At 37.9% G+C, this 18,248-nt stretch overlaps 1 protein-coding gene across 1 annotated transcript in view; it reads left to right on the forward strand.

Moving 5' to 3' along the window:
• The window catches only part of LOC116335997 (triadin-like), a 36,567-nt gene that overhangs the window by 6,060 nt on the left and 12,259 nt on the right, over positions 1–18,248 (forward strand). Inside the window, exons 7-21 of the mRNA XM_039599427.1 lie at positions 5,567–5,779; positions 8,931–9,056; positions 9,145–9,171; positions 10,167–10,193; positions 11,982–12,397; positions 12,455–13,256; positions 13,410–13,538; positions 15,494–15,697; positions 15,778–15,840; positions 17,134–17,172; positions 17,448–17,507; positions 17,615–17,683; positions 17,796–17,831; positions 17,953–18,000; positions 18,142–18,195. Of these exons, the coding sequence (XP_039455361.1) occupies positions 5,567–5,779; positions 8,931–9,056; positions 9,145–9,171; positions 10,167–10,193; positions 11,982–12,397; positions 12,455–13,256; positions 13,410–13,538; positions 15,494–15,697; positions 15,778–15,840; positions 17,134–17,172; positions 17,448–17,507; positions 17,615–17,683; positions 17,796–17,831; positions 17,953–18,000; positions 18,142–18,195 (2,313 nt within the window). The remainder of the gene's footprint in view (positions 1–5,566; positions 5,780–8,930; positions 9,057–9,144; positions 9,172–10,166; positions 10,194–11,981; positions 12,398–12,454; positions 13,257–13,409; positions 13,539–15,493; positions 15,698–15,777; positions 15,841–17,133; positions 17,173–17,447; positions 17,508–17,614; positions 17,684–17,795; positions 17,832–17,952; positions 18,001–18,141; positions 18,196–18,248) is intronic.

The raw sequence follows: 18,248 nt of genomic DNA on the forward strand, positions 1-18,248 counted from the left end.
CTGTGGTTCCCTCTGTGTACTCCGGCTTTCTCTCACAGTCCAAAGACATGCACTTTAAGTTAATAGGTGATTCTTAATTGGCCACGTGAGCATGAATGGGTCTGTCTCGATGTGTTATCCCAGTGAAAGTGTCTTCCTGTCCAGGGTGTACCCCACCTCTTGACCTATGATAGTTCAGTCTCTTTCCAGACTGCAACACTGAACTAGTTAATCAGAAGAAAATTGATGTCTAGATTATTCCTAATATGTAAGTCATTAGGATGTAATTATTACCAATGATATTAGGAATAATAAGATTATTTCCTAATATGAATGCCTCTGTCAAGACAGCCAGTTATCTTGTAATTATTTTCCATTTTTCAGAAGAAAATAATTGAAGGAAAAAAGCTTGGTTACGTTACCCTTTTGAATCGTTTGGAATGTTGCCTTCTTATGAGAGGACCAGTATGTGTGAAAGACTGGAACAGCTAAGCAGTTAGAAATGAAAAAAGAAAATATTGTATATTGTATTGAAAATATGACATACTCAGATGCAACAATGCTTCAGTCAGAAGAATTTACAAAGAACTTGCTGTGGAGACACTTCATATTTGGGGAATTAAAGTGATGGCTGTGAGGCAGAGAGCACAAGTAGTCTCTCTGTCAATTACAGTAAAATTAGAAACCACTGGGTGGAAAGAATTCCAGCTGTTTAGTATATACTAGTATACTGTTATTTTCCACATAAAGGTTACAAATAAGTCTGGAAACCATGTAAACAACCTGTTTGCTTTCTCTGTTGTAATATTGAGGATTTGACACCTGAATGTTGCTGTAGGTTATGTTGAATCAAACTTCTAACCTGATTAATAACACTTATCAGGCTCAACCATCCGGATCTTGAAAGGTCTCTGCTGCGTTTAGTTCAGTTCTGTGCACTCATTACTGAAATGTTATGAAAACACTTCCCTGCATTCTGGCTCCACTAGCTCCTAATGACTGCTCTGAGCTCAGCTGTCATGGATACCCTGTGAGAGCAATGGTAGAAATGTCATCCACAGCATGGAGGCAGGTCAGCCATAAAAGGAGGAATCAAGCATGGATGGATGGTCACACCATTTAGAGTTGAGTTTTGAAAACAGTGGTCAAGGAAAGCATCAAGTCCAAAGGGGAAGGAAATATTCACGTGCTATTAATGTTTTATTTCCAGTACTACATTCCAAAAATGGTCTTTATCGTCTTGCATGAGTTATAATGTCTGCATTGAGGGTTTTGCCAAAATAGGAGCTCACAGACTGGTAAAATGAATACATGAAATTGTTTAAAGATTTGAATACATTTCACAGCTACCTCAACAGTTAAATGTTGATTTTCATTATTGTACAAGTGAATTTGTTTCCTCCTTACAGTGTGTCTTAGGAAGAGGGTTAAAGATCAGTAGAAAGCCAAACCATAATCTGTGAACTTCTGAATATTGGTACAAGACACTACATCAACCTGTAAACTAAATAATTGATGATCAAACAGGATTTGTGGGATAGATATCTATCCCATCTCTGAGTGCCCGGTTTGATTGTAGTGTGGCCACTAATTGTCCAAATACCTTCAACTGGGTGTGTGGATAGACTGACAAACCCAAGACAAAGTAAAAGCTGTTAAAAAGTAAAGAAATATTATTTGAAAAACAAAGATATAGACATGTTTTGCAGCACAGGCAGTATTAGTGAAGGTTCTGTATTAGTTGTTATTAATATTACCAGAGGTTTTCCTAGCTTTGAACAGGCACTTGTGTCTGTGCGTGTGTGTTTTGTTTTTTTGTTTTGTTTTGTTTTTTTGGTTTTTTTTTTTTTTTTGGGGTCACGCAGATCTGCTAGACTTAAACACATACAATTCATGTTTTATTCATGTTTTGAAAAGACCAGTAAAAATCAAACACACACACCTCCCTCTAACCTCATGTGTGTTTTGAGTGCTGCTAAGCTGTTTGAGTCAGCAGTAACAGAGTATCCCACAGTAGCTGCCAACACTGAGCTGAAGAGAGTCAACAGGTGGTCTAAGCTTAATACACCCACAGAAATATGAACAACTGGATTGTGACTGGTGTTGTGAGACAAAGATAACTCTTTATGCTGCTTTATGAAACAGCAAAACAATATATTAGGGGCGATCGTGGCTCAAGAGTTGGCAGTTCATCTTGTAATCGGAAGGTTGCCGGTTCGAGCCCCAGCTCCGACAGGCTCGGTCGTTGTGTCCTTGGGCAAGACACTTCACCCGTTGCCCACTACTGGTGGTGGTCAGAGGGCCTGGTAGCGCCAGTGTCCGGCAGCCTCGCCTCTGTCAGTGCGCTCCAGGGCAGCTGTGGCTACAATGTAGCTCGCCATCACCAGTGTGTGAATGGGTGGATGACTGAATGTAGTGTAAAGCGCTTTGGGGTCCATAGGGACTACGTAAAGCGCTATACAAATACAGGCCATTTACCATTTATATAAGAGAAAACACACAAAAACCATATAGGCATGAATGGTGACTGCTACACTTCTGATGTGGGTTCAGATGGCTATACCCTTTAAATTTATTGAATTGGTGAGCTTAAAATGTATGCATACTGAAAAGTCATTTACATTTGTTAAGGTTCATATATTAAGGAGGGATATAGGAGGAAATCCAAGTAACCACACTGGTCCAGGACGATGAGTCAAACGATGATTTTTAATGAACACACGCATGGGAGATGATCACTGTACGCAGACAGCATCAGATCTCGCCCCAAAAACACAGGAATGGTTTTATATCATCAGGGTATGTTTACTGACGCCCCCCTCATACGTCATCACATGCATCAGTTTCAAAACCACAAATGTTCGACCTCACACGAACTTTGTCTTATGAGAAGAGAGGCCAATTCTCATGTACCTAATAACCTAACTAAAACTATATATATGTAATAGGTTGAACAAATGTTTTAATTAGGAACCACTACTAAAAGCTTAATCAAAAGATATAAATGAATAAAAGATAATAATGGATAACCTGGTTATTCAAATAGCATCATCCAAACAGCTCCTCAAAATAACTTGCACTTAGACTCTGCTTTTAGTTTCACTTTCTGCAAAGCATGCAGTTTCCTGTCTATTTTGGCACAGAGTGTACTCAGAGTTAGGCCTTTCTTTTATAATGCAATGTAATCTGCATGTAAACATTTAAGATTATAAATTCAACTCAACAGTTTAAAGTGGTTATAACTGCACCTGTAATAAATGTTAATATGAGGCCAGTATGATTAAACATCTGAATGCAATATCAATATTAATTATTAATGCAATGGTAATGATGATGATTATAAAAAATAGCAGCAAAATATTTCTCTAATCTCCACACATTGTAAACTAAAACTATCCATCAATCATTCATCCACTTTCTTTCACTTATCCAGTTGAGGATGGCATCGGAGCTGGAGCCTATCTCAGCTGTCATAGGATGAAAGACCAATATGGATTTAAACATTAAGAATAACAGTGTGAATAATGAGAAACTACGGCTAGTTAGTTTAGTTTATACACCGCTCAAAACTTTTTAATCAGAGTATAGCATCATGTCAATCTGATTTCTGGCATATTGATCTGGTCAGTTAAATAGCAGAGGAGGGTGTTGGTCAATTTAAGCTGATTTAGTGTTAATAAAAATACCTACAGGTGTGCATGAGGGGCAACAATGAGACAACCACAAAAAAGAAGTAATTTTTTTACTAGTTCTGCTAGGGTCAGTGTCACCACTGGTCACATGAGCTGATAACTAGACCCTACAGAGGTTGCATAGCTCCTCCAGGATGGCACATCAGTACATGCCATTTCCAGAAGGTTTGCTGTGTCTACCAACACAGTCAAGTGCATGGAGGAGATTCCAGGAGACAGGCAGTTACTCTAGGAGAGCTGAACAGGGTCGTAAAAAGTCCTTAAATCAGCAGCAGGACTGGTATCTGCTCTTTTGTGTAAAGAGAAATAGGATGAGCACTGCCAGAGCTACAAAATGACATCCAGCAGATCACTGGTGTGAATACCTCTGACCAAATAATCAGAAACAGACTTTATGAGGGTGGCCTGAAGGCCCAGCTTCCTCTAGTGAGCCCTGTGCTCATGAAGCCTGATTGTCAATTGCCACAGAATACCAGATTTGGCACGTCCACCACTGACACTCTGCCTTTCACAGATGAGAGCAGCTTTACCCCAAGCCCATGTGACAGTTGTGAAAATGCCTGCAGTAGCTGCAGGAAACATCACACTGCCTGTAACATCATTCAGCATGGCTGGTTTGGGGTTGGGTTAGTGATGGTCTAGGGAGGCATATATATCGAGTGACACACAGACCTTCACAGGCTAGGCAACAGATCCCTGACTGCCATTAGGGATCACCGCAGTTAGATTCAATGCTCGTGCAATGGGTCCTCCTGATGCACAGTAATGCCCAGCCTAATGTGGCAAGAGTATGCAGAAAGTGCCTGGGGGATGAAGGAACTGATACCACTGACTGGCCCCCATGCTTGCCTGACCTAAATCCAAGAGAACACCTCTGGGACATTATGTTTTAGTCCATCTGATGCCACCAGGTTGCACCTCAGACTGTCTAGGAGCTCAGTAATACCCTGGTCCAGATCTGAGAGATCCCCAGGACACCATACATCATCTCGTTAGGTGCATGCTCTGACATTATCAGAAATGTGTAGAAACATGTGTTAGGCATACATCTACTCAGTACTGATTTAAGTTGCTGCACTGAAATTTCGTCAAAATGAACTAGCCTGCCATATCATTTTTTAAGCTTTGGTTTTTCAGGATGTTTTTTTAAAGTCAGCATTCTGTAGTTTGACAATTTACATCAAACAAGATGGCATTCTTTTATTTCTAACACATTACCCACTCCATATCAGTATCAACATCCAGGGTGATTTTTATTCCCACTCATATCTGAATCCTGCAGGACTGGAGCAAATCCAAACCATCCTAGGGGACAGCCAAAGTAAACCATGAACAGTTTGCTCTATGGCTGGCCAACACACAGAGGCAACCATTCAGTCTCACATTCAGACCTTTGGCCAAATTAGAATAGCTTGTTAAACTTGCAAACAAAAAGCTTGGGACTGTGGGAGGAAGCTGGAGAAACCGGGCTCCCAGCCACTACTCTCTTTGTGCTGAAGTTCCACGACCAAAACTTGTGCACCAAAAATGCCATCTCAGCCAGTCGGACTCTTTGTGCATCATTGTTTCCTTTATATAGGTTTAAATTGCTTTGATTTTGAAGATGTGCATGCTAGGAAATATAAACTTCCCTCAAATAGTTTAAACCTGAAGTACAGTAACAAAGTATTTGTACTTTTTACTTCTCACCTCTGCTGTAAGTGACAAACCAGGCTGTAACTGCACCTACAGTAGCTCCCAGTGAAAAGTTTTTATAATGTGTATTTACATAAAGCAATGGGTTTTGTTTTCATAGATTCTGATTTTACTCATTTTCTTAGAATATTAGGGATAAAAAAATTAAAAAGCGAGGTGCATATTTTACTAACCAGAGTTTCTGATATTTTGTTCATTAGCACGAACATCGACCACTACAACCATGGTCCTCGACCACAAGAACGGAGATGCTGGGGCACCACCTGTGCGGGTGTTGAAGAAATCTTTTACAGATGACTTTTACTCTACTTTCAGCTCCCCGCTGGCCTGGATCTTGGTTCTGGCTCTTATCATTACTTGGTCTTGTGTGTTCGTCATTATGTTTGATCTAATGGACTACAAGACCATTTCAGGTACCGTAACAGCAGCCTTTCAGTTTCCTGTAGAGTTTCCTGTGGAGTTGAAAATTATATTTTGTAAGTAAACTTGCTAAAGCAGGAAGTCAATCAATGAACAACCAAATGGGACTGGTTTGACCCAAGCAGCTGCAATTCACTTTGGAGTGATAACAAGGGAAATTTCCAAGCAGCATATGAGCAGCTTAAGGGAAATTATGGCTCATTGGAAGGGTTCACTTATAGTATGCTGTGCCAAACTAATAACAAATAATTAAGCATGACCCTGAGAACCAGTATACTGTTAAGAATTTACTTTTTAACTTTAATGCAAATATACCTAATTATTTTGTATTCCACAATTACCTCGTAATTTTTTCCATGCATTTATGTTTCATCTGTTATTATACATTATGTTTTGTTGCCAATATAGAATAGAGCGTTGAAAGAAAATGGCACACCCACACAACACAAGCTTGGTCTAGAAAAGTACTGGAGGTCATAAATTCGGGTGTCTGTGTGTTTTAGGTAGGGCAGCGATGTACCTCTTCTCATTACAGGGAGATCTCCAATCCAGGAGATGTATGATGAGCCAAGAGCCAGACCAAGTTCCAAATAAGGGAAAAGCCAAGTCTAAACTACGGCTACTCCCCAACTTTTTAACCAATCATGTTATTATTCTGTTCCTGTGTCTCATAATAAAAGTGTTTACTGCTTTGGTGCGATGCCCTTTGTCTGGTTGGCACGTCGTTTTAACCTGAGCCTTCAACAGCTTAGTAAATTTTGAAAACTTATACTTTGAGTTTATTCGTCTTGCCTCGTTAAAAAAAAGAACCCGACAGTACCTGGGTGCCTTATCTGCACTACGTCAAAGTTTTTATTGCAATTTATATTTGCATTTTATTGTTTATTATTCAACTTTTTTCTTCTACAGGCCATAAGGTTTATCGTGAGATGAGAGGAAGCTCATCTCATATTTACACAAACAAAAACTGTTTCTTCTTTTCTCTGGCATCTTAGGTATGCCAAAGAAAAGGTGTGTGAACATGTTGTTAATCTGGTTGGACGTGCCTTCAGGGTTTATCATTTGTAAAATCTCATGAACCTTCATACAGCTATGAGTGAATGAGCCTCCATGGGAAGGACAAAAGATTACGTTGATAAAGTCGTTTCCCAGTGTTTGGATACGTCTGTTGTTTGAAGCACTTTTTTCTTCTTTAACTCTGATTTTATTTGAATGCATTTACTTACCACACACTGTTAGACGTCCGCAATTATCAACAACTGGTATAAAGCTTGCTAGTTTAATTTCTTTATATGTTCATATGTAACAGTAACACCACCAAATAACAAGCATTGGTTCATCACTATATTAAAAAGCAGTGCTTGGAAATCTATTAATTTAAGCTGTATTCTAACCCAACCCTCACCCACAAAAGAATCTGGGATAGTAGTACTAGTAGTACCAAACCAATTTACCCACTTCACAGTATTGCTAATCAATTATGTTTTTAACTCTCAATTCAACTTAAAACTGTAGACAAGACAGTGTTATTGTTTCCAAAGAAAACTACAGTTTCTCTTTGGTTTCTGCCCAGTTCTATGTGGTAAAATAAACATTTTTTGTTTGTATAGTTTTTTTTTCTTTATTTTTATTTCTACTCCAATGTTTTGACTTTTAGTTAACTCATTTAGTTTTTTGTTAAATAACCTTAATGTCAACACAAATACTTCAGCTTACACGACCCTTCCTTTCCTTTCACTTTTATTTCTCCATTTACTTTTATCTTTGTTTTCCTTTGCTTCATCACTATACTTAAATTCTTTACTTATTGCCACTGTGTCTTTCATCCAACCAGGTCACCCACCCAGGAAGGTTTTAAAGGATTCAGGGCGTAGAGGCAAGGCACCATATCTGCGACTAAATCCTCAGAGCAGACACTTCTTCTAAGGGCACTAATAAAAACAGCTACTAACTCCCTAACATTGACTGGTAATATTAGCCATCAATGTTAGAAAGTCCTTCACAGCCATGTTGGACCTGTAGAAGGATGATAAATTAGGCTAAAGGCTGCTCTTTGTCCATTACTGCATTCATGCTTGATTCTGTCTGTTTTCTAGGTCTTCAGTCATGTTAGAAGTAGTTTATAATAAGAAGAGGTTCTATAAATGAAGTGGATTAATTCCTGCTCCGTTTCTTAGGTGGTATTTGTTTTGATCCTATTCAAAAAGTTTAGAATATTTGTAAAAGTAACACATTTTCTGTTTCAAAAAATTCTTTTCAAATTCTTTTGAATGAAAGCTCAGGTATTATTGATTTATTTGCTGCAAGTATCAGTGTTCCCCGTCTACAGAGTAAGAAACTCAAACTCTCCTGAAATCTTCGGATTTTAAACCAAAGTGCTATATTTGTTGCATTTGTGTTTTTCCTTTTTCCCAGTGCATATTTTAGTTTTACTTGGTATAAATTATGTTTTATTTCAAGGTAAACAAAATCCAATAAGGCTCATCTAGGTAAATTCAAAATGAACAGTGTTTTGGTATTTGCACTGGGAATGCAGGTCCCTCTTTCATCAAATTGTCTTGCAAACAAGTGAGAAAATGCAAGTCTCTTGAGTATAAAGGAATTCAGTTTGAAGGAATTTACTGCACAGGTTCTAAATGTGCAGATTCAATGTCACATTCAAATTCACATGTTCAAAATAGATAAACAAAAAATATTTAAATATGAACAAAAGAAAAAAAACTTTTTAGCCTGACTTTTAAAACTATGAACACCAACTTGATGAAAGACAGTCAATATGATTTTTAAATGCTTTTTGCACAGCAATATGCTCTATATTTGCGGCCCTTTGTGATGGTTAAACTGGAATGTCGGTTACTGTTCTTTGTAATTGAAGATTGAAAAACTCCTGAAATGCAGATTTCTGCCTTTCAAGTTAAGCTTCTGTCGCCCCATCCCAGTTTGAACTTCACGCTTTCTCATTTCCTCCCTCTAGAGGAATGATAGCTTTGTCTGTATTGAGGAAATGTGACAATAAGAGTTGAGGAACTCTTAATTGTTGGGCTTGGTACAAAAACAGGCAGGTGAACAACTTCAGTCAAACTTATGAGTAACTAAAGCACATGTTTTGTTTGTGTGCCTGTATTCATGTCCATGCTCCATCAGGAGGCCTCAGCAAGATCAGCTCAGACCCCATGAAGGCGGTAAACGATGCCGTGGACGAATCATCAAACATAATCACAGGAATCTTGAAATTTGCTGCCAACTTAATTGCTCCAGACGACGATGAAGGTTCATGACTTTATGAACGTATTCAAATTCTGTGACTGCAATTTATCTGATGATATGCTAGTTTTCACTTTTCTCTCTTCTTCTCCAGGAACTCTATACGCAGTCAGAAAAAAAGGTTTGTACTAATTCTGCTTTTGAGTGCACATCCCATTTAAATAATCATTCAGCTGCAGAAAATGAACCGAAAAGCCTTGTTTGCTGCTTTATGGATTTCTTTTTCACTGTGCTGCTTTACATGTGTTGTTCTCTGCATTATATATTCTCTGGGGGGTTTAAGTGGACTGCTACCAACATAAACCCCTTCCAGGAAAAGTAATTTCAACTGTCATTACGCATGAAAAACTTTGAAATGGCAGTTTCTGGGGGCATGCTACTGCTTTGACTAATGTGTTTCATTGCAATGAACAACACATGGACTGCAAGTTTTTTAAATGTGTCTCTGAAAAAAAAAAAGAGTTGTTTTTTTTCTAAAAGTTTTGATTTGTTACATTAATAGAAGATATAACAGACGTCAATGCATAAGCTTCATATTTTACAGACATAGTTTACTGAATTATTTAAGTTTAAAGAAAGTTTGTTGGAAGGTATTCATAGACATGCCTGAATAAAGATGCCAGCAGGGACAGAATCTTGTTTGCTGAAATGGTGTTATATCCAAGTTGACTATATCTATGAACCATCTCAAAGATTCAAGTTGGTTGGATGATGTGGATGATGAAGTGGAGGTGAAAAGTAAGAAAACAGAAGGTAGTCAATATTAATAAATTTCTGAGAATGTTCTTATGAAACTTAATGAAATAATGATAAGTTCAGTTTTCACACCTCATAACAGACTAATGATGGAAACAAAAGAAAATCATAGTAGTCAACTAAAAGCAGAATCTTACTTCTCTCTTTTTTTTAGTTGCACTGATTCAAGCAACTCTTCTGATTGTAGGATTGTTTGCATCTAACCTGCAACTAACTGATGCTAATTGCCACAACTGAACTTCTTAATTCCCACTAAATGTGTCTGTGAATTGGTATCCTAATTGTACCAAGAGTGAAACATTTGGTTTTTAAATTCTTTAATAACATGTTTAATTTTTTTTCTGTTTTTCTGTGCTGCAGGAGAATTTCTACCATCACGAACTAAAGGTCTGTACCTCACATTTTTTGCTTTGTTGCCAGTTTTACTGCTAATTACTTCATTAAGATTAATGGATTACTTATCACACCCATCACCGATGTTAAGTTCTCTTTAATCCTCGTTTTCAGGGTAATTTTACTCCATACGCTCTCTATAGTACGGAAGCGTAGAGCTGCCACCCAGGCAAAAGAAAAAAAGAAGTATATCACGTTATAACGTGAAAAGTTTATTGTTCTAACAAGATACTTTTCACGTTTGTACAATATACTATCATGTTTGTACAATATACTTTTCACGTTTGAACAATATAATATCACGTTATTACAATATGCATAAATATCACGTTCGTACAATATATTTATATTGTACGAACGTGATATTTATATTGTACGAACGTGATATTTATATTGTACGAACGTGATATTTATATTGTACGAACGTGATATTTATGCATATTGTAATAACGTGATGTTATATTGTTCAAACGTGAAAAGTATATTGTACAAACATGATAGTATATTGTACAAACGTGAAAAGTATCTTGTTAGAACAATAAACTTTTCACGTTATAACGTGATATACTTCTTTTTTTTCTTTTGCCTGGGTGGCAGCTCTACGCTTCCGTACTATAGCAATAATCATGATTTTAAAAAAAGAACTGTGTCAAAACCATGGATATAGGCAGTGAACCATCTATCTGCACTACATTTACGGTTACAGACGTTTTCTTACAGATTCTTCTTCTCTTTCAACACAACTGCAGCCCTAGTTTACATAAACTCTGTGACTGAATAAGGTCACGTTCTGTTAGGTATTCACTTTTCTGTTGCTGAAATTAATTCTCTCACACATGGAGTGAGTCACTAACCACAACAAACCGGCTAAATTAGTTTGACTCACTGATGTAGCAACAGCTCGGCTGGTGTTACCTTGTTAAGTGAGGCAGTGAAGACGGGTGCACAGCCAAGGGCTTAATTACCGATTTGTAGCCTGCCTTTAGTGCTGCTCTTCCAGCTTTTCTGGCCTTTGAGCTAACACAATGTAGCCACTTCACTGAGGTGCGCTCATGGGTGCGCTTCTTTACCCTGTGCCTTGACTTACAGGCTGGCCTGATTGAGTCACTGAAGTTTATGCTTAACTAAATCCAGACTGAAAACTAAAACTAAGTGTGAAAATATATTTAAATAAACTGAATTTTTAAAAATGCCTTTGGGAAAAAAAACAAGTCAAATGTACTGTGAAAAAAAAGAGAGAAAGTGTTGTGTTTGTGTTGTAATACCTATTTGGAATGTCAATTTTGCACCTGACCAAGAACTACCACATTGTAATGATTATAAACAATCAGATTGTAAATAAGCTGATAAAAACTCAGCTAAACCTAAACAATTTCAAATAATAAAACTGAAACAAGCAAACCCTAATAAAAAGTAAAGCAAAAATAAAAACTTATGAGAATATACAAAACTATAACAATAGTTGTTTAAGCTTTATGATAGTTTGTGTACAAAATTAATATATGTGACTTTTAAAACATTATTATTATTTTTAACATTGTTATTTTAATAGACTCATTTTAACCATCACCACTTTTTGTCAGTATAGCAACGTCATAGTTATCATGAATCCATAGTAATATGTAGTGAAAATACAGCATCCCAGTGGGTCACTCTGGTAAGTGTGACAGTTGAGTTTTACCATTTTGGTCTTAATACAATATTATTCAAAGAGAAATTGCAGGATTTTTAAATTGTTTTTACTGCTCTGTTAATTTGAATAACCCATTTTATTTTTTACAGTCATAGGAATGCAAGCACAAAAGCAACCACCAATGGCTGAAGTTCTGGAGGATGAAGAGGGGGAGGGAGAGGCAGAGGGAGAAGAAGGGGATGAAGGAGAGGAGGCTGGGGAGGGCGAAGAGGAGGAGGAAGAAGAGGAATATGAGGAAGAGGAGGAGGAGTATGGAGATGAATATGAGGAAGAGGAGGAGTATGATGAGGAGTATGGAGATGAATATGATGAAGAGGAGGAATATGAGGAGGAAGAAGAAGTAGATGAGGAGGAGGAGGAAGAGGGGGAGGAGGAGGAGGGGCTGGAGGAAGAGGCAGAAGGAGATGAAGAGCAGGAAGGCGAAGAACTGGAGGATGAGGAAGAGGAGGATGATGATGAAGTTTCTCCTGAACCCATTTCCACTTCTGAGGATGAAGAGTCGGCTGTATCTCCTGATTCTGAGTCCGATATTCCTGTTGGGGTGACAGACAGTGACGAAGAGGTAACTTTACCCGATGAAGATGATGAAAAAGATGAAGAAGAACATGATGAAGATGAAACCAGTGACGATGAACTTCTTTCCAGTGAAGAGGAAGAGGGGGAGGATGAGCTGGAGGATGATGAAGAAGATGATGAAGATGATAGACTAGCTGAGGGTGTTACTGATAGCGATGATGTCATTGCAGAAGACACTAGCGATGACCTGGATCTTCCTCCTATTGTAGCTGGTAGTGAGGATGAGGAAGATATTGATCACAAACTGGCAGAGGATGAAGATCTTTCTCCTCTTCCTGCTGAAGATGAAGACTTGGAAGAAGACATAAAAGCTGTAGACACAGACGAGGAGGAAGATGATGATGAGCTGGACCAATCAGATGAGGACATCTCTGTTGCATCCTCTGAACACTTTGCAGATGATGAAGATGATGAGGAAGACCGTAAAGATGATGACCTTGACCTGGACTTTGACAAAGATATCCTTGAAGACCTTAAACACAAAGATGCTCAAGACAAACCTGATGTCACTAAAGAGAGCATCCCTGATGATGACAAAGAGGAAGAGGAGGAGGAAGCTGGCATTCCTCCCTTTGCGAGCACAGACAGCGGAGTCTTAGGTGATGAAGATGATGAGGATGACATTTCCTTTGATACGGATGAGGACTCCACTGGAGAAATAATCCTGAGTGACTCTTCTGACACAACTGATGATAAGGATGTGGATACAAGCTCTTTGGATGATGAGGATGAAGAAGACGAGGATGAAGATGAAGAAGATGATGGTGTCGGTGAAATCTTGATGGCAGGTATTCTACAACTTTATTTTTTACATTTAGTTCTTATAAACACAAGAAGGATGGACAAAAATGAGCTAGAAGCAGCACAAGAAAGGTTATTTTTCATATTTCATGCTTTAAATACACAGTTGTCATATTATATTGTGTTCTCTGTTCTTACAGCTGCTGCTGCAGGAACATTTACTGTCCAGGAGGAGGCAGCAAAGACTGATGAAGACCATGAAGAAGGGGATGAGCTCAAAGAGGCTGAAGATGAAGGGAAGACTGAAGACACAGAAACAAAAGCAACAGGTTTGTATCAAACAGCTATTGTGGTGCATAGGATTCATAAAGGTGTTCAACATTGTTTCTAAAACCTGTTAATGTGCAATGAAACAGAAATATATGTATTACTGATAGTAGGAATAGAAGGCAACAATAATTATAATAATTAAAAAATGTAGCATCTTATTTTAGGAGATGCAAATAAAACAAATAATAAGCAAATAATAAGCAACAACAACATATTTATTAAAGAGTGGGCAGTATGTCATGTGTGACTGTGAAATCTGTGACTTCACACTGCCACCTACAGGTCAGTCAAACTTAGAGAAACACATCAGATCAGCTGGATTCAAAAGCATCAAAGCTATGTGTGTCATATTGAGATTATATGGCCAGTAAATTTTATTTATCATTAATTTTTCAAATTCTTTTGCAATTACTTCTACAAGTAATGTTAATAGTTTACCTTTTGTAGGCAATAAAAAGGATCTATTTTATTTAAATATTTTACCATTGTACATTTATTTCTGCCCTAAGCAGGGAACACTATCAGGTGCTTGTCCACCTTAAAAAATATGCAAGAGTGGAAAGATTGAGAGGCCAATTTACAGCTTACCAAAAACACTGAAATATCATTGGATCTCTGTAGAAGGTGGTAAATTTAAATTGACTGTAGCTTATTTTATTTCATCACACATATTGTTCCTGAAAGTCAAGAGTCAATCCTGCTCAAATTTCTTTAATTGCTTTGTTGCCCTTAACCTAGTAGAAAACCTCAAATCCTGTCGTTTTTTTCCTTGTTGTGTGACATGATTGACGGAGGTGGTCGCACTTTTCTCCCTCTCCCTCTCCCTTACCTTTCCTGCTTGGCTTCTCGTGTCTTTTGTATAGTCTCGCCTCTAACCCTCAAAGAGTTTCTCAGTCTTGTTCTCTAGAACCTAAAGTATTATGGATTTGATCAACTGGTCCCGTAACAGAATTGACACCTTCCTGGGCTGGGGAGAGCCCAATTGTTCTGACGTTTGTTGCCGGATACTCGATGGTCGGTTGCGTCGTGTGTCTGGCGACACTCTCGATGGAGGACATTGAACGACATCTACCAATTCGGAACCATGATAACAGAGTTCTGGCTGATTGGAGCTGGCTCGGACCTGGCTTATCGAAGTACAAGAAGCGGCTACAGCTGTTCAAAATCCCATAAGGCTGGCCAACATGATAGACGATGGGCAGGGCTGTGAGTACTCAGACTCTGTTTTGAATGCAATATGGATAAGATCTTGGAGAAGAACAACAGGAATTGAGAGAATTGGTGACCAGTGATAGACATTAAACCAACTGTAAAAATTGGATGCAGTTGTTCGCACTAAACCCAAACATTCATCATCTTCACTCATGCGGCTATCCCACTGGAGCCAGCTGAAGGCCTGCAAAGGTCGAAGCTGACCAGACCACGAAATTCTCCATGATAACAGGATTGTTATCAGAACTCTTTGTCCCTCCTTCAAGGCCATCCGCGTTGATCGAAGATTGTTGACTTCTGCTTAACCGGGTGAAGGGACACTTTCTCTCGGTTGAACACACACACACACACACACACACACACATACGCATGTACACTGACACAGACCTACACTCACCCCCCCACCCCCTCCAAACGCCTTCAAAACTTATGTCTTCTATGTTGTGAGATGTGCTGATTCATGTGCTGAGGTGTTTTTTTCTGTTCTCAAACTGATCTCCCTGTTGGAGCTCAGTCTGGGGGGAGTTCTTTTTTCTCCTCGTCTTTCCTCATGTTGTGCATTTTCCATTGTTATACCTCTCTGACCTGTCTACCCCATGTGATGTTTGTGTAATGTATGTATGGTCGGAAGGGTAAAATGGTGCTGGCACGGCTGGCAGCCTTAACCCAGTTTCCCTCGGGATGAATAAAGTACTATCAATCAATCAATCAATTCTATAATAGCCACTTTCTGCTTTTACAGGCACCACACGGCCAGCAGCTCCGGAGGAGAAGGATGAGGGCAAAGATGAAGAGCCAATTTCTAAACCCGACAAATCTGTAGATGAACAGGAAGACAAGAAAGAGGAGTACGATGAAGACGAAGATGAGGATGAGAAGGCATCGGTGGATGTGATCAAACCTGTTCCTGGACCAGAGGAGGCAGCACCAAAGACGGAACCCACAGGTCAGAACCTGAGGAGATTATAAGTGCTTTTTCATATCTATTTATCAGGGCAACATTAATCTTATGCTTTGTGATTCCAGTGTGTCCCTGTATGCACTCTGCAAAGACCAAAGAGTCTCCCACTAAGACTGCTAAGGCAAAAGGTCTGTGATGGTTTCATAACGTCTGCTGTACATTTTTCTTATAACACAGTGTCAGTGAAAGACTTTATGGCTGAATTTAAAGTATTAAGTGCTGTTCTTTTAAAAGTAGCTAAGGGTTTTAAGTGAAATAAATGTTGAAGTATATTTCATATAAAAGAAGGAATTTTAATGAGGTGAAAACTGTATTATCTAATAACAGTAAATGGCAATAGATTAAAAAAAATAACCCTGGTGAGAAAACATTTAGCACATGTTTTATCTTATGCGATTGCATTGTATCTAGACTTCTTTTATTTTCCTACAGGCAGCAATTGTATCGATTATTTGTGCAAGTTTTAATTCATTTGACACCAAAAAAACAAATTGAGTTTTCTAACTTTCTAACTGTTTCTGATGCAAACAAAATCAAAACTTTGAGTGAAAAAGATAATAAAAGCTTATGAAACTAAAACTTAAAAGTGGCTCTGGATCAGGCTCTACCGTTCGTGTCTACTAAAAGGTATTTTTTAGTCTTAAAAGCAGAAAAAATCCCATGTATCATTTCAATGAAATGCTTGGTTTTTTTTCTGTTGAGGATTTAAAGCTCATATTGTATCATATTACACCATCACTGTTCTCCCCAAGATAAAAACTGAATATGTTCTTTGTGCAAGCTGTAGTTAAATTTTAATGTAAAGATGGTGCAACAGAGTGAATGTAGAATATGTGATGCTGCTCATATGAAATCAGGTGTAACTTGGACCCCAAACATGTTTAACATTTAGATCGTGTATTTAATAATTCCTTCTCTGATCCTGACCCAGTAGTCTTTGTGTCTCAACCAAGTGGATTGGGTTTTTTTTAAAGCAACAAGAAAAAAACCTTGTGTGACAAAGAAAATAAAAATGCAAGTCAAGGTAAAATTTAAAAGTGATCCCATATGAGATTTGAGCTGGAGTCACCTCGTTTTTCTTACCTCACAGTCAGGTGCATTAGTAAAAACAGCTCTACTGTATAAATAATACATTATTTGGATGGAGGACGTGGTGATAATATCACATCTTATCGCATTGTGTCATAAAAACAATGCCATAAGGGTAGACATTATACTCATTTTTGTTTGATTCTTCCACTTTAATCAACATTTTTAAGTTTTAGTTGATAAATGTTGATTATGCTAGAATATAAACCTGTACTACATATGCAGATATGCATCATGTTGTGTGCTGCATGCAGTGTCATAAGTACGTGACTCTTCACAAGCCTCTGTGTTCCTCCTCCAGTTTGTAGCTTTAGCTTTGTTTATATTTTCAGATGCTCCCAAGAGAGTTTCTGCTGTGAGAAGGAGAAAAGGTAATGGTAAAAAACAAATAAAACGTTTCTATTTAAGATATACTCACTGACGTTACCTGCAAAACTCCCCAGAGACAAAGTTTAAGTCATTATTATGTTTCACAGTAACCTCCCATAAGCTCTACAGGTGAATAATTCAGGGAACAATATTATCTCATCGTGTAAAATTAGAATAATTTGCATGACTTGGATATGAAGTTGTAACTTTAATTAAGCTTTTTGATTCAAAGATAATTTATCAATTTGCTTTATTTATCCTTTATGTTCATTTTCAGATCGGGAAACTGTGAGGACTGTAAAGGCTTTAAAAACAGCTGAGAAGCCCAAACGGACAGGTAGCACTGATTGTTATGTTTATATGAATTTGATCTTTAAAGTGATGTGCTTATTATTGTTTGCCTTTATTGTGAGATTGTAATAAAAACAGTCATGTCATAATCAGCTCTTCCCAGAATGACTGGTCTGCCTGCGAAAACAGCAAAGATCCGAAGATTTCCTCCTTTTCTGAAAGGTACTAAGATTTAATACATACATAAACTGGTGTTAATGTGAATGAGGAGAGAATTACTTTTTCACATATATGTTATAATTTTAAATATTTCTACCTTTTCAATTCCAAAAAGCCAAGAAAGTAGATAAACCCAAGGCTTCCAAAGCAAGTAAGCAATTACTTCCCCACAAATATTTCATATTCATAATCACTGTATCCCAAAAGTAGAACAAATTATATTACTGTATTTATAAAACTGTTTTTTTCATTGTGAGCTTCTTTATTCACAGAGACAGAGACCAAAAAGCAAGAACAGGTCACAGACTCTGGACAAGAAGGTATAAAACGTTCATATTTGTTGTAAAGAACATTTATACCAAAATATGAAAATAAGAATATGACTTGGTTTGTTTATTATTGCAGTAAATTGTTGCTTTGGATTATATAAATAATCCAAATGTACGTTGATTTTGTTGCAGTTGGGCCTTGCAGACCTGCACCAGTCTATTGCCCGTCCCCACCTGGATGGTATGGTAAGTAGAAGGATCTCCACACTGCACTGAAATGTTGTTATATAGGCTGAATT

Source organism: Oreochromis aureus, linkage group 15 (assembly GCF_013358895.1).
Source record: "Oreochromis aureus strain Israel breed Guangdong linkage group 15, ZZ_aureus, whole genome shotgun sequence".
In the NCBI taxonomy this organism is placed as follows: Eukaryota; Metazoa; Chordata; class Actinopteri; order Cichliformes; family Cichlidae; genus Oreochromis; species Oreochromis aureus.